Source organism: Callithrix jacchus, chromosome 7 (genome assembly GCF_049354715.1).
Source record: "Callithrix jacchus isolate 240 chromosome 7, calJac240_pri, whole genome shotgun sequence".
Lineage (NCBI taxonomy): Eukaryota > Metazoa > Chordata > Mammalia > Primates > Cebidae > Callithrix > Callithrix jacchus.
In genome coordinates, this window is record NC_133508.1 from 81,656,096 (window position 1) to 81,670,998 (window position 14,903).

Consider the following 14,903-nt stretch of genomic DNA (forward strand, 5'->3'; position numbering starts at 1 on the left):
TATAAGCAAGCCATTCAATAATATTTATTGATTGCTTACCATGGGCCATAACTGGGCCAGGTGCTGGGAATAAAATAAATAAAACAAATGATCCCTTCCCTCATAGAGCTTATAGTCCAGTAGGGGAAAGAGTAAATAAGAGAGCAGGCTGATATATGTAGGCAGACAAAAGGATGTACCTTCTGTTAAAAGGTCAGGAAAGGCCTTTCTTAGAAAATAACTTGAAGGCTAAGCTGGATTTGGAATATATATGTTGGGAGGAGAAAGGGGCTGGAGAGCATTTCAGGCAAGGAAGTTGTGTAAAGACTTGCAGCAGGAATCAAATACTACAAAAAGTCTAAACATGAATTTGATCCGGCCCTCTTTAATATCTACATCTCCCATAAATCTTCTGAGAAGAAAGTGGCTAGGGGAACAAAAGTGGCTTCAGAAACACCTAGACATTAGCCATTCCCCTGTAAGTTAGTAAGAACAGCATCTGAGGAAGTTGGATCTAGAAGTCTAGTCTATTAAACGCTATCTGGGAAAGTGGACTGCAGACTGTCTGGCACACGACAGCAGCCAAGACGCATGCCAAATATATAATCTGAAAAGCTTAGGATTCTTTAAAAAATGCTTATGATTGAAATGCATAGCATTCTATGGGGGGAATTTAAAACTCAGTTATTTAGGTGAACCTTAGCCTTCAAACATAACAAAATATAGATATTGAGGAGTTCAAAATTTCATGTTAAGAATGAAAAGTAGGCCAGGTGTGGTGGCTCACGCCTGTAATCCCAGCACTTTGGGAGGCTGAGGTGGGTGGATCACGAGGTCAGGTGTTCAAGATCAGCCTGGCCAACATGGTGAAACCCCGTCTCTACTAAAAATATAAAAACTAGCCAGGCATGGTGGCGGGCATCTGTAATCCAACCTACTTGGGAAGCTGAGGCAGGAGAATCGTTTAAACCCAGGAGGCAGAAGTTGCAGTGAGCTGACATTGCATCACTGCACTCCAGCCTAGGCGACAGAGCGAGACTCTGTCTCAAAAACAACAACAAAAAAGAATGAAAACTTGAGCCAGGTCTGATGGCTGGTACCTGTAACACCAGCTACTTGGGAGGCTGAGGTGAAAGGATTGCTTCAGGTCAAGAGTTTGAGACCAGCCTGGGCAACATAGCAAAACCTAATCTCTCTCTCTTTTTTTTTTTTGGAGATAGAGTCTCACTCAGTTACCCAGACTGGAGTGCAGTGGCATGATCATGGCTCACTGCAGCCTCGACATCCTGGGCTCAAGCAATCCTCCCACCTCAGCCTCCCAGGTAGCTGGGACTACAGGCTCACATGCCACCATGCCCAGCTAATTTTTAAAAAATTGTTTGTAGAGATGAAGTTTCACTATGTTACCCAGGCTGGTCTCAAACTCCTGAGCTCAAGCCATCCATCTGCCTCGGCTTCCCAAAGTGCTAGGATTACAGGCCTGAGCCATTGTGCCCCATCTCTTTAAAAAAAGAAAGAAAGAAAGAGGCCAAGTGCAGTGGCTCACACTTGTAATCCCAGCACTTTGGGAGGCTGAGGCAGGCAGATTGCTTGAGCTCAGGAGTTCGACACCAGCCTGGGCAACATAGTGAAACCTGTCTCTACAAAAAATACAAAAAGTTAGCCGGGCATGGTGGTGCGTGCCTATAGTCCCAGCTACTCGGGAGGCTGAGGTGGGAGGATTGCTCGAGCCTGGGAAGTGGAGGTTACAGTGAGCCAAGATTGAGCTACTGCACTCCAGCCTCAGCAACAGAATAAGACCCTTTGAGAAAGAAAGAGAGAGAGAGATAGAGAGAAAGAGAAAGAGAAAGAAAGAAAGAAAGAAAGAGAGAGAGAGAAAAAAGGGGGAGGGCTGGGTGTGGTGGCTCACGCCTGTAATCCTAGCACTTTGGGAGGCTGAGGCGGGCAGATCACGAGGTCCAGGAGTTCGAAACCAGCCTGACCAACATGGTGAAACCCTGCCTCTACTAAAAACACAAAAATTATCCAGGCATGGTGGCGGGTGCTTGTAATCCCAGCTACTCGGGAGGCTGAGGCAGGAGAATGGCTTGAATCCAGGAGGTGGAGGTTGCGGTGAGCTGAGATCACACCATTGCACTCCAGCCTGGGCAACAAGAGTGAAACTCCATCTTAAAAAAAAAAGAAAGAAAGGAAAGAAAGGAAGAAAGAAAGAAAGAGAAAGAAAAAGAAAGATCCTCTTAAAACATGAATGTAATCTAATTATGACATTATCTTGTTTATTTCAACAACTCCCCACTGTTTTGGGCATAGAATTCAAACTCTTTCATCTGATATCTGGCTTTTCTCCAGTCCTATCAGCCTCCCTGCCTCCAATACTCACATTCCAACTCTAGAAAGTTACTAGTATCATACATTTTCAAAGAGGATAAAGAATCCAGCTTAAAGGAACTTCCACTGGCCAAACTGACAATTTAAATATGAAAATATTTTTCAATGGATGGTAGGTAATAGTTACAGTTAATTTAAAATAGAGTTATGTTGTAAATATTGTTAACAATAGAGTATTATACATTTCAAAATTGCTAAGAGTAAATTTCAAATGTTCTCACCGTGAAAAATCTTAGTATTTGAGAGACGGATATGTTAACCTGTTTGATTTAATTACTCCACATTTTATGTATAAATTATAACATCACTTTGTATCTCATAAATTTTAGAATTATAAATTATTGATATATAATAAAAGAAAGGGAAGTGTGAAAATCTGTGCATTTATAATACTTAAGAGATAACTATATATAAAGTATATTAAAAGTTCTATCAATGCCTATGAAAAGGAAGAACATTTAAAGAAAAATTCTAATGACAAGAAGTATAATAAGTTGATTTTTAAAAATGATTTTTATATATAGAGTACAGATAAAGGAAACAAAAATTTCATTATAAAACATATATCTGTTTATAAAATCTGGATATATATTTGTTTCTACCTGTGGAGGCAGAAAAGAACGAATATAGGGAATTGTAAGTAAACCAGACCTTTCAAAAGCAGAAACTATATAAAGAACAGAAAGACTGATCAGCATGAGTACCATTACATAATGATAATGTAGAAAAAATATTCCACAATTAATCTGCACAAGTGATCATCCGAACCACAAAAAGCAACTAGAAACAAGTTTCAATGCTATACTGGAAAATTATGATTTAACCAAATGTCCTAAAAAGGAGAGCTAAAAATATTAATTAGTCTATTCAAATCCTAAGTATGAAGGCTCTAAATGGCTCTATTAATAATAGTAAGATATTAATACGCTATACATAGTCTAATAATTATAACAGAATATGCCAGTATGTAATAATGACAAGATTATGGGTTACATAATGCTGGCAAAGCAAAACCTAAAGAATACATCATCCAGAGGAAAACTTCAAGGGAAAAAACACATCATTCAGGAAAAACTAAAACCCATGAAAGGACTACTAGAATCCTAGGAAAATAAGTATCAAAATAAGAATGTTATAATCCTAGGAAGATAAGCATGATTAACAACTATCACATTTATTGGTCATTTAGGGTGACTGAAGCATTCAAAAGTACCAGCCATACTAAATTTGTGATAGTAATTCCTTTTTTTTCCAAGATGAAATCTTGCTCTGTCGCCTAGGCTGGAGTACAGTTGGCACAATCTTGGCTCACTCCAACTTCTGCCTACTGGTTTCAAGCAATTCTCCTGCCTCAGCCTGCCAAGTGGCTGGGATTACACGTGCGTGCCACCATGCCTGGCTAATTTTTGTATTTTTAGTAGAGAAGGGGTTTCACCATGTTGGCCAGGCTGGTCTCAAACTCCTGACCTCATGATCTGCCTGCCTCGGCCTCCCAAAGTCCTGAGATTACAGGTGTGAGCCACTGAGCCCAGCCATAACTTTAATTCTTTAAAGGTATCTAATTAAGTCTGTAATTGAGGTTTATTTATTTATTTAACTTTATTTTATTTTTTTAGATGCCGCTATCACACCTGGCTAATCTGTATTTTTAGTAGAGTCAGGGTTTCAGCATGTTGGCCAGGCTGGTCTCGAACTTTTGATCTCAGGTAATCTGCCTGTCTTGGCCTCCCAAAGTGCTGGGATCACAGGCGTGAGCCACCGAGCGGGGTCTATTTTTAAAAGTTAATTTTAAATTGGATTTTTTTGTTTGTTTCTTAAATATACGCATTCAATTATTTGAGCCTCAAATACAATGCAAATAGTTCTGAATGCTCCTCTCTGCATATGAAAGGACATTAAAGAATCTAATCAATTGGTATAAGAATTTTCCACTCAGGGACTGTATCTTATTTGACTTTATATTACCAACTCCTATCACAAATGTTTTTTCAGGGAAAACATGAGTGACAATAATAATTATGAAAACCCAACAAACAAAACAAACTCCAGTCTTCCTTACCTGCTTTTTTCTTCCCCTTTTGACCGGGAACAGGTTCTGCGCTATCTTGGCCTTTTCTCATCAACATAGCAAGTGATGCATCGTAAGCTCTAAATAGGTCCACAACCTCATGTAAGGCAACATCTGTTATCAGATCACAGCTCAGGACCAGCACATCTGTCTGTTAAACGGAGAAGGGAAAAGTCAGTATCATAAAGGACAATGGATTATACAAATCATCATAGGACAAAATTATGATGGCTTAAAAACACACAAATCAGAAAATACTCTTCGAACATTTTTCATAGCAAAACAAGTAAAATAAATAGGGTTGTTCTAATTGATTATGCTGCTGGTATAGGGTCTGGAATCTCTACCTCTCCCTTGTGTACCTCAGGAACTGTATGGGCTGTCCCTGAGACACCTCTGGAACCCTAGGTTCTAAGAAACAGTCTGAAAACCACCACATTGTCTACTTCTATGACTATGGAATATATGATCTTATATTTATACATCTTTTTGTAGTTTAAAAAAGCACTTTCACATAGTTTGATGATTTAATATGGTAAAGAACCACTTTACTACTATGGTACTAGGAAATAACAGGATGAACATAATACAATGCCTCATTCTTAGGGAACGTAACGTTCTACAGTAAATAATTACAATATAACCTCAGGTATGTACAAGGTTCCCATTCAATCTTACAAGAATACCGTAAGAATGACAGAATGGCATTGTTATTATTAACATTATTAGCCTCTATTTTTTTTCTATTTTTGTTTATTTTTTATTTTTTCGTTAGCCTCTATTTTTATAGATGAGAAAAGTAAGGCCTATTACCAGGGTCTGACACATAGTAGGCATTTAATAATTGTTTAACAAATTAATGAATAAATCAATGAAGAAAAGGTTTTCTTATATTGGTTGGCTTTCTGATCATAATTTTTTTTTTTCAGACAGGGTCTTACTCTGTCACCCAGGCTGGAATGCAATGGTGCGATCACAGCTTACTGCAGCCTCGATCCTCCAGGTTCAAGTGATTCTCCTGCCTCAGCCTCCCAAGTAATATAAGTGTCACCACACCTGGCTAATTTTTACATTTTTTTTGTAGAGATGGGGTCTCCCTATGTTGCCCAGGCTAGTCTTGAACTCCTGGGCTCAAGTGATCCACCCATCTCGGCCTCCATATATACATATACATATATATACGTATATATACGTACATATATACATATATATACATATACATACACATATGTATATGTATACATATACATACATACATATATATATATATGTATATATATATACACTTTTTTTTTTTTTTTGAGACATGGTCTTACTCTGTCACCCAGACTGGAATGTAGTGGCATGATCATGGCTTACTGTGGCCTCAACTTCCTGGGCTCAAGTAATCCTTTCATCTCAACCTCCCTAGTATCCTGGACTACAGGCATACACTACCACACCAGGCTAATTTTTATTTCTATTTTTAGTAGAGACATGGTCTTTCTATGTTTCCCAGGCTGGACTTGAACTCCTGGGCTCAAGCAATCTGTCTGCTTTGGCCTCCAAAAGTGCTAGGATTACAGGCATGAGCCACCACACCTAGCCCAGAGCTGTTATAATTAGTATTTTACCAACGAAGAAACAGGTTATAGTAGTTTATGTAAATAAAATTTAACAATTACTATGGCTATTTGTGTAACTAATGAATCTGTATTACTGAATAGTATTAAAGAAATATAGTTTAGACTGGGTGCAGTGGCTCACGCCTGTATCCTAGCATTTTGGGAGGCCGAGGCAGGCAGATTGCCTGAGCTCAGGAGTTTGAGACCAGCCTGGGCAATACAGTGAAACCCCATTTCTACTAAAATACAAAAATTAGCCAGGCATGGTGGCACATGCTTATAGTCTCAGCTACCCAGGAGACTGAGGTGGGAGAACTGCTTAGACCCAGGAGCGGAGATTGCAGTAAGCTAAGATTGTGCTACTGCACTCCAGCCTCGGAGACAGAGCAAGACTCTGTCTCCCCCATCAAAAAAAAACAAAAACAAACAAACAAAAAAAACGGAGAAATAAAGAAATATAGTTTAGGGCTGGGCACAGCAGCACATGCCTATAATCCCAGAGGTGCCTCAGGTAAAGGCAGGTTCTGATTTCCCCTTAGTGAATCAACCAGGGTAGCTCTTCTTTTACTAATTTTATTTTCTAGATTCTGGATAAGCTTTGTCTTGGAAAACCAATTCTGCTACTTTAAAAAAGTCTAGGCTGGGCATAGTGGCTCACACCTATTATCCTAGTGCTTGAAGATTGCATGAGCCCAGGAGTTCAAGATTACAGTGAGCTATGATCACATCAATGCACTCCTGCCTGGGTGACAATGCAAGATGCTATCTCAAAAAAAAAAAAAAAGACCTGGCACAGTGGCTTGCACCTGTAAACCAAGCCACTACGGAGACTGAGGAAGAAGCATCACTTGAGGTCAGGTGTTTGAGGCCAGCCAGAGGAACTTAGCAAGACCGCATCTCTAAAAATATATAAAACATTTTTTTAAATTAGCAAATAATTTTATTTTTGAGATGGAGTTTCGCTCTTGTTGCCCAGGCTGGAGTACAATGGTGCAATCTTGGCTCACTGCAACCTCCACCTCCCGGGTTCAAGTGATTCTCCTGTCTCAGCCTCCTGAGTAGCTGGGATTACAGGCATGTGCCATCATACCTGGCTAATTTTGTATTTTTAGTAGAGATGGGGTTTCTCCATGTTGGTCAGGCTGGTCTTGAACTCCCAACCTCAAGTGATCTGCCTGCTTCAATCTCCCAAAGTACTGAGATTATAGGCGTGAGTCACTGTGCCCGGCAAATCAGCAAATAAAATTTTTAAAAAGTTAGCCAGGTGGCATACACTTTATAGTCCCAGCTACTTGGGAGGCTGAGGCAAGAGGATTGCTTAAACCTCAGAGGAGTTCAAGACTCTAGTAAGCTATGACCACTCCACTGGATTCCAGCCTGGGTAACAGAGTAAGACCCTGTCTCAAATAAATAAATAGTCTGAAAAACACTGGACCAAATTATTTTGGGTTCAAGAATAAAGTGAATTATCTACATGTGTTTTTTTGTAAGTAGTTCAAACTTTCCTAATATTTTAATTTAAAATCATGATTCCTGGTTTGGGTGGGAAAATGGATGATTTCAACTCATATTCTACTAAATCAAAGAGTATTATTTGCTCAGAAAGTGAGACTCAGCCATCAGAATGCCTTATGTTACTGCTTGAAATTTCTTATTATGAATATAGAATCTGCACCAGAATTACCATTTCTTTTTCCACATGTAACTTGTTATTTATAGCCTAAACAATTTCTTTTGAAGGCCTTTTAAAGTTAAGAAGCTCAAATTCTGATTATTTCCTACTCTTCTGTTTAAGGCTCTCTGAATTCTTTTTAGATCTTAACTCTGAAACTAAAAAAAAAAAAACAGTGAGCTATGCCTAAACATCTCTTTAGGAAAAAAAAATCCTGCATCTGCAACTCAACGCATCCAGAAAGCAGCAAACATTGAACAAATCAGACCACATAAATACAAACTGAAGAAGAAACAGCCTGCAGAATCCTACTTATAACAATGCTTAGAAAGACAGGGGAATAATTCATTACTAAAAACATCCACAGAGTTGTCATTACAATAGTACAGAAGTTGCCCCATTTCATCATAATGAAAATGACAATTTGCTGAGGAAAAAAATCTCCTTTCTGTTTTTCTCAGTTTCTCTAATAAGATGACTGGGTTTTTTTGCAACTTAACTGATATACAATAAATTGAACCATTAAGTGTACTCCAAAATGAAGAAAATAACTCCAATGCAAATGCCTCAGAAGTGGTAACAATGTTGTCTTGGCAAATAAAAGCTGTTATCATTCAATATCTGCAAAAGTGTTTACATCTGTCAGTACAATGAATGCCAAACAATTCCTGCATAATTGTGAACAGGCTGTAGGCTCATTTCTCTCTTTGCATTTTGATGACTTTTTGCTAAACTGAATGCAAAATCCCCAAGGATCACAAGGAACAGACCCCTCCACTCAATGTCTGGTTACCATCTGTTCTCAGTGTGAAAAGAAAGGCACGGGTCTGAAAGAACAGGGCCCAGCATACAGATAGAGGTGCTGTTCCATCAGCCCCTCTCCTGCCTCTGTTCCCGTGTAAGAGTCACTGACGCCAAACACATCTCGTCCTCTTTGCAACTCTACCACTTTCAAAGGAAAGTGTTTGTTGTCTGATCAGTTTCCAAAGCTGGGAATCTCAGAAGAAACAAAGGAAAGCTAAATCATATCTATGCCTTCATAACACTATTTTTTTTTTTTGAGACAGGGTCTTAGTCTGTTGCCCAGACTGGAGTACAGAGGTGTGATCATAGCTCATTGTAACCTTAAATTCTTGGGCTCAAGCATTCTATCACCTCAGCTTCCTACGTAGCTGCGGCTACAGGCACTGCATGCCACTATGACTACTAATTTTAATTTTTTTTTTCTTTTTATAAAGACAGGTCTCACTATGTTGCCAGAGCTGGTCTTGAACTCTTGGGGTCAAGAGATCCTCCTGTCTCAGCCTCCCAAGGTGGTGGAATTACAAGCATGAGCCTCTGCACCTGGCCTGTTTTTTTATAAAAGCTGTAATAGAAAGAAATGACCATTGTTTTGATTTTTACTCTAAAATGTAAAGCCCATTCTAGGAATGCAAATGGCTTTCTAGTAACTGGAGCCCAGAGAGAGAAAGTAGAAAAACTGCTAAACTGTTAAGACCCAGATAAGTATTTTTGATCATGTGTGACCACATGCCATGAATAAACATGGACTGTTTGGACTGAAGCAACTGTGTATCAGAAATGCAGTTAATCTGAAAGTTCCCTGAATATGCCAACACTCAGCTGCCTTGTGTTTCATGGGCCCAGTTCTTTTCTAATACTAACAGTATGCCTCTTTTGCAGAGACCAACTGGCCTCTCCGAAGACCTCCTTACTCACTATTCCAATAGTCCTTGGTATGCCTCATCCCTGGCCTGCTCTTCTAGAGAAGCCAGGGCAATGTCAAGGGCAGAAAGCACAACTTAGAAAGAAAGCAGATGTGTGCACTGTTGACAATATTGACACATGCAAGGTTTCCAAGGGAAGGCAGCACTTTATTGTTTAAAGTGTCCAAGACACCCAGGAATTCAAAATCCAAACTGCTGCCAGTTAGCCTTGACTAAAGCAAACAAATTAAGCTCAGAAAACCCAATTACCAAGCCATGGCAAAGCCCAGAAATCTCTCATTACAAGAACATTTTCGATTAAGCCAAAACCGCTGAGTAAAATTAGAGGGGGGGAAATAAAGTTAAATCAGAAAACCGGATGTATATGTGTGTGGCTGTAGTGGTGGGTGGGAGGCTACTGGGAATAGCCTCTTTTCTTTTCCTGGCAGCTGTTCCATGACAGATTGTTATAAATAACACAATCTGGCAACCAATTTCTTATGACAAGGAGAAAGAAAAACACATTTACTCCCTTGGAAAAAAACCGTCAGGGCAAGGTAACTATGATGCTTTTACTCACCCAGAGCTTCCACAAATGATGGCTATAATCCAAATCACTAGCCTGCACACTACCTCTGCCCATATGGAACTCGTGAATTCAGCTACTTGGTGTGACTATGAAGGTCACAATTTACATTTTCCTATGTGGCCCAATCCCAATTCAATCCCCAAGAGTAGTTTGTGTTCTTTTTCCTTTCTTCTCTTTTTTTGTCAACAAGGGGTCTCCCTATATTGCCCAGGCTGGTCTCAAACTCCTGGGCTCAAGAAATCCTCCTGCCTCGGCCTCCGAAAGTACTGGGATTATATTCATGAGCCACTGTACCTGGCATTGTTTGTGTGCTTTAATGAACACCAAAGGCTAACTGCAATGGAGACCTCAGTTTTGGTTTAAAATGCTTGGAAGAGATTCCCAGTCTATAGCTCCCAAAGTGGAAGGCCAAGGGCCAACTGCCGCTTTGTTTCACTGAGGTTGGGGCAATAGGTCTAGGAAGGGAAATGATCAACTTAGTAAGTAAGAAACGTGATAATCCTTAGGCTCACAGCTAAAAATCCTTCCTGTATTGCTCAGCTTCATCATGCCGTTGCTACCATCCAGAATCTGATGCGAGAAATCCGGCCATAGTCCCCTAGTCTTCCCCTACTGCACTGCCTTTAAGAGTTCAGGTCTCAAAATCTTTTTCCAGTTTCTTGGCTGGTGTGTCTCTCTTGCTCCAGTTCTCCCTTATTCTAATCCATACTCTAATTTCTACTGCATATGTCATTTCCCTGCTTAAAGACACCCTAAAACAGTATTTTCCAAACACAAAAAAGTTGAACTTACCGCCATTTACTTACTTTAAAAATTTTTTTAAATATATACAGATCACTATAATATGATGTGCTCTTTATATACTATATATAAAAGTAGACATTTAAAAAGGAAGACATAACTAACATTTAAAAACAGACTTCCAAGTAGCTGGCAGGATTACAGATGCGTGCTACAATGCCCAGCTAATTTTCACATTTTTAGTAGAGACAGTGTTTCACTATGTTGGTCAGGCTGGTTTTCAAACCTCAAGTGATTTGCCTGCCTTGGCTTCCCCAGGTCCTGGGATTACAGGTGTGAGCCACTGCACCTAGCCACCAGTATTAACCTAATAGAGTCAACTGCCAAAAATGTATTCCCTAATCTGTCTTCCCATTCTATAACATATTTATCCATCAAAATTCAGGTCTTCTCATAGTTACTAGAAAGGGCAGAGCCGATACATTATCTCCCCTAGAGATGAAGCATTTTCTGATCCATTACAGACCTTAAATCACTAACTGGATTACATATATATTTTTTCCATCTAGACTTTAAGCTCCATAAGGAGCCCTTTTATCTTTGTTTACCCAGAGTTCAATCTAGTGCTGGCAAACACACATGAGTAAATGTTAGTACTTTTCCTGTTACCTCCTTCTCTTTAATTTTTTTTTTTTTAAGACAGTTTTGCTCTGTTACTAGGCACCAGGCTGGAGTGCAGTGACACGATCTTAGCTCACTGCAACCTCCACCTCCTGGGTTCAAGCAATTCTCCTGCTTCAGCCTCCCAAGTAGCTGGGACTATAGGCACGTGCCCCCATGCCCAGCTAATTTTTGTATTTTTTAGTAGAGACAGGATTTCACCATGTTAGCCAGGATGGTCTCAATCTCTTGACCTCTTGATCTGCCCATCTTGGCCTCCCAAGGTGCTGGGATTACAGGTGTGAGCCACCTCGCCCAGCCCTCTTTGATTAATTTGACTCAAATATTAAAACATGTGATTTTAAATGTTTAGAAACAGTCTATATTCTGATAGAGGTGAGTGCTCCCTTTGCAGAGACTGACTGTTCATAGTTAGGACAGGGGCCACAAGACAACTTTGCAGTTCCCTAAAGCAAGAAGGTAGGAAGTGAACCTGCTACTTCCAAAGAAGCAAAAGGCAGAGATGTCTGAAAGGAAAAAAATCAAATGCAGCTGTCTTGGAGAGCATGGCTGAAGAATGATGATAAGCTTGCTAGATTTACAACTTAAAGACTCGGCCGGGCGCGGTGGCTCAAGCCTGTAATCCCAGCACTTTGGGAGGCCGAGGCGGGTGGATCACGAGGTCAACAGATCGAGACTATCCTGGTCAACATGGTGAAACCCCGTCTCTACTAAAAACACAAAAAATTAGCTGGGCATGGTGGCGCGTGCCTGTAATCCCAGCTACTCAGGAAGCTGAGGCAGGAGAATTGCCTGAACCCAGGAGGCGGCGGTTGCGGTGAGCCGAGATCACGCCATTGCACTCCAGCCTGGGTAACAAGAGTGAAACTCTATCTCAAAAAAAAAATAAATAAATAAATAAAAATAAAAGTCAGAGGCTGGGCGAGATGGCTCACGTCCGTAATCCCAGCGCTTTGGGAGGCCAAGGTGGGTGGATCACAAGGTCAGGAGATCGAGACCATCCTGACCAATGTGGTGAAACCCTGACTCTAAAAAAAAAAAAACAAAATAGCCTTAATTTTCCAGGGCTTAAAGTAAAAAGAAAAGAAAAAAGAAAGAAAGAAAAAACAAAACAAACAACAACAAAAAATCAGCTGGTTGTGGTGGCGTGTGCCTGTAATCCCAGCTACTTTGGAGGTTGAGGCAGGATAATCACTTGAACCCACTAGGTGAAGGCTGCAGCAAGCTGAGATTGCACCATTGCACTCCAGGCTGGGCAACAGAGCAAGACTCTGTCTGCAAAAAAATAAAATAAAATAAAATAAAAAATAAACAAATAAAAAAGAAAAATGCAAATTAAAATGACTCTGAGCTACCATTTCTTACCAATTAGACTGGTAAAATAAAGAAGCAGGGCAACTCATTATATTGGTGAGTCCATGTGGAAATAAACACTCTCATATATTGTTGCTAGGAATGCAAACTAATACAATACTTTTGGATGGAAATTTGGTAATTTTTAACAAAGCTATACATGCAGTTTTATCCTTCAACCCAGTAATCCCACTTGTAAAAATTTATCATGCAACAATACCAAATTACTAATTGCAAAGTTATTCACTGCAGCAAAATATTGGAAGCTACCTAAAAACCCAAACATAGGAGTTGGTTGAATAAAATATGTACAATGAGGTACTATGTAGCTGTTTAAAAAAAAATTTGGTCAGGCAATCTCTTACACTTCTCATCCCAGCAGTCTGGGAGGCTGAGGCAGGAGGACTGCTTGAGGCCAGGAGTTCAAGACCAGCCTGGACAACAAAGCAAGACCCCACTCTCTACAAAAAATAAAAAAAAGATCAGCTGGGAGTGGTGGTGAGCACCTCTAGTCCCAGCTACAGGCTTCAGCCCAGGAGGATGGGGCTGCAGTGAGCCATGATCATGTCTCTGCACTCCAGCCTGGAAGACTGGGCGAGACCCTGTCTCTGAAAAAAAATAAAATCTCCATTAACTGAAATGGAGTGATTTCCAGGATATACTGTCAAGTGAAAAACAGGGCCGGGTGCAGTGGCTCACACCTGTAATTCTAGCACTTTAGGAGGCTGAGGCAGGAGGATTGCTTGAGCCCACAAATTTGAGATCAGCCTGGGTAACACAGCAAGACTTCATCTCTATAAAAACTTTTTTTTAAATTAGGCAGGTGTGGTGGTGTATTCTCAGCTACTTGGGATGAGATGGGAGGATCACCTTGTTTATTTCTCTCTCTTTAGAGAATAGCTCTAAAAGGACGGGTATCTTTTAAATCTGGATTACCACTATATAAAGCATCTAGAATAGGGTATATACTAAGTATTCAATACATATTTGTTGAACAAGATAAAATAGTAGTATTTTATAGAGGCATTAAATGCAAGTTTGGAAGGGACTCATAACTTCCAAGGTCACACAGCTAGTGAGTGATAGAACAAGAATTAGAATCCAGGTCTACCTGTCTTGTGAAAGCCTGTCTTGTGAAAGCCTTATTTTCACCATGTCATCCTACCTTATCACAAAAATAAAATAATCCTGCTAGGCATGGTGACTCAGGCCTGTAATCCCAGCACTTTGGGAGGCTGAGGTGGTTGGATCACTTGAGGTCAGGTTGGATCACTTGAGGTTTCACCTGACCAACATGGTGAAACCTCGGTCTCTACTAAAAAATACAAAAATTAGCTGGGTGTAGTGGCATGCACCCATAATCCCAGCTACTCAGGAGAATCACTTGAACCCGGGAGACAGAGGTTGCTGAGACAGGAGAATCACTTGAACCCGGGAGGCAGAGGTTGCAGTGAGCCAAGATTACGCCATTACACTCCAGCCTGGGCAACAAGAATGAAACTCCATCTCAAAACAATAATAATAATAATAATCCTTTTTCTGGGAGAACATTCTTGGGGTAGAAGACCAGCCATGTCAGTAAATTTAGGGCTTGTTGGAAACTCACGGATGCAAATAAAGTGAACACCAAGCAGCCAATGCTATAGTCAATTCCTCTAATCTACCATCACTGAAATTCATCCTTAGGCTCATATAAACATGTATCTGTTTATTTTTTAGAGATGAGGTTTTCACTTTATTGCCCAGATTGGAAAGCAGTAGTGCAATCACAGCTCAGAACTGCCTAAAATTCTTGGGTTCAGGGGATCTTCCCTCTTTAGCTTCCCACCAGTGGTGGGACTACTGGTGTACACCACTGTGCCTGGCTAATTTTTAAAAAATTTTTTGTAGCAACAAGGAGCCTCACCATCTTGCCCAGGTTGGCCTCAAACTCTGGGGCTCAAGTGATCCTCCTGCCTTGGCCTCCCAAAGTGTTGGATTACAGGTGTGAGCCACTGCACCTGACCTAAACATGTGTGTGTATTAAGGGAATAAGAGGAACTTCTTCTAAATGTTTACAAAGAACGTGCCTCCAGCTGTCATTCATTCATTTAACAAATACATATTGGACAAACTCTTTGAA

General features: G+C 40.2%; 1 protein-coding gene across 3 annotated transcripts in view; it reads right to left on the reverse strand.

Annotated features, from left to right (window-relative positions):
- The window catches only part of EIF2B3 (eukaryotic translation initiation factor 2B subunit gamma), a 129,961-nt gene that overhangs the window by 89,503 nt on the left and 25,555 nt on the right, over window positions 1-14,903 (reverse strand). For all 3 annotated transcript variants that reach the window (XM_035251257.3, XM_002750746.6, XM_078331555.1), the window contains exon 4: window positions 4,427-4,586. In XM_035251257.3, coding sequence (XP_035107148.1) covers window positions 4,427-4,586 — 160 coding nt within the window. The remainder of the gene's footprint in view (window positions 1-4,426; window positions 4,587-14,903) is intronic.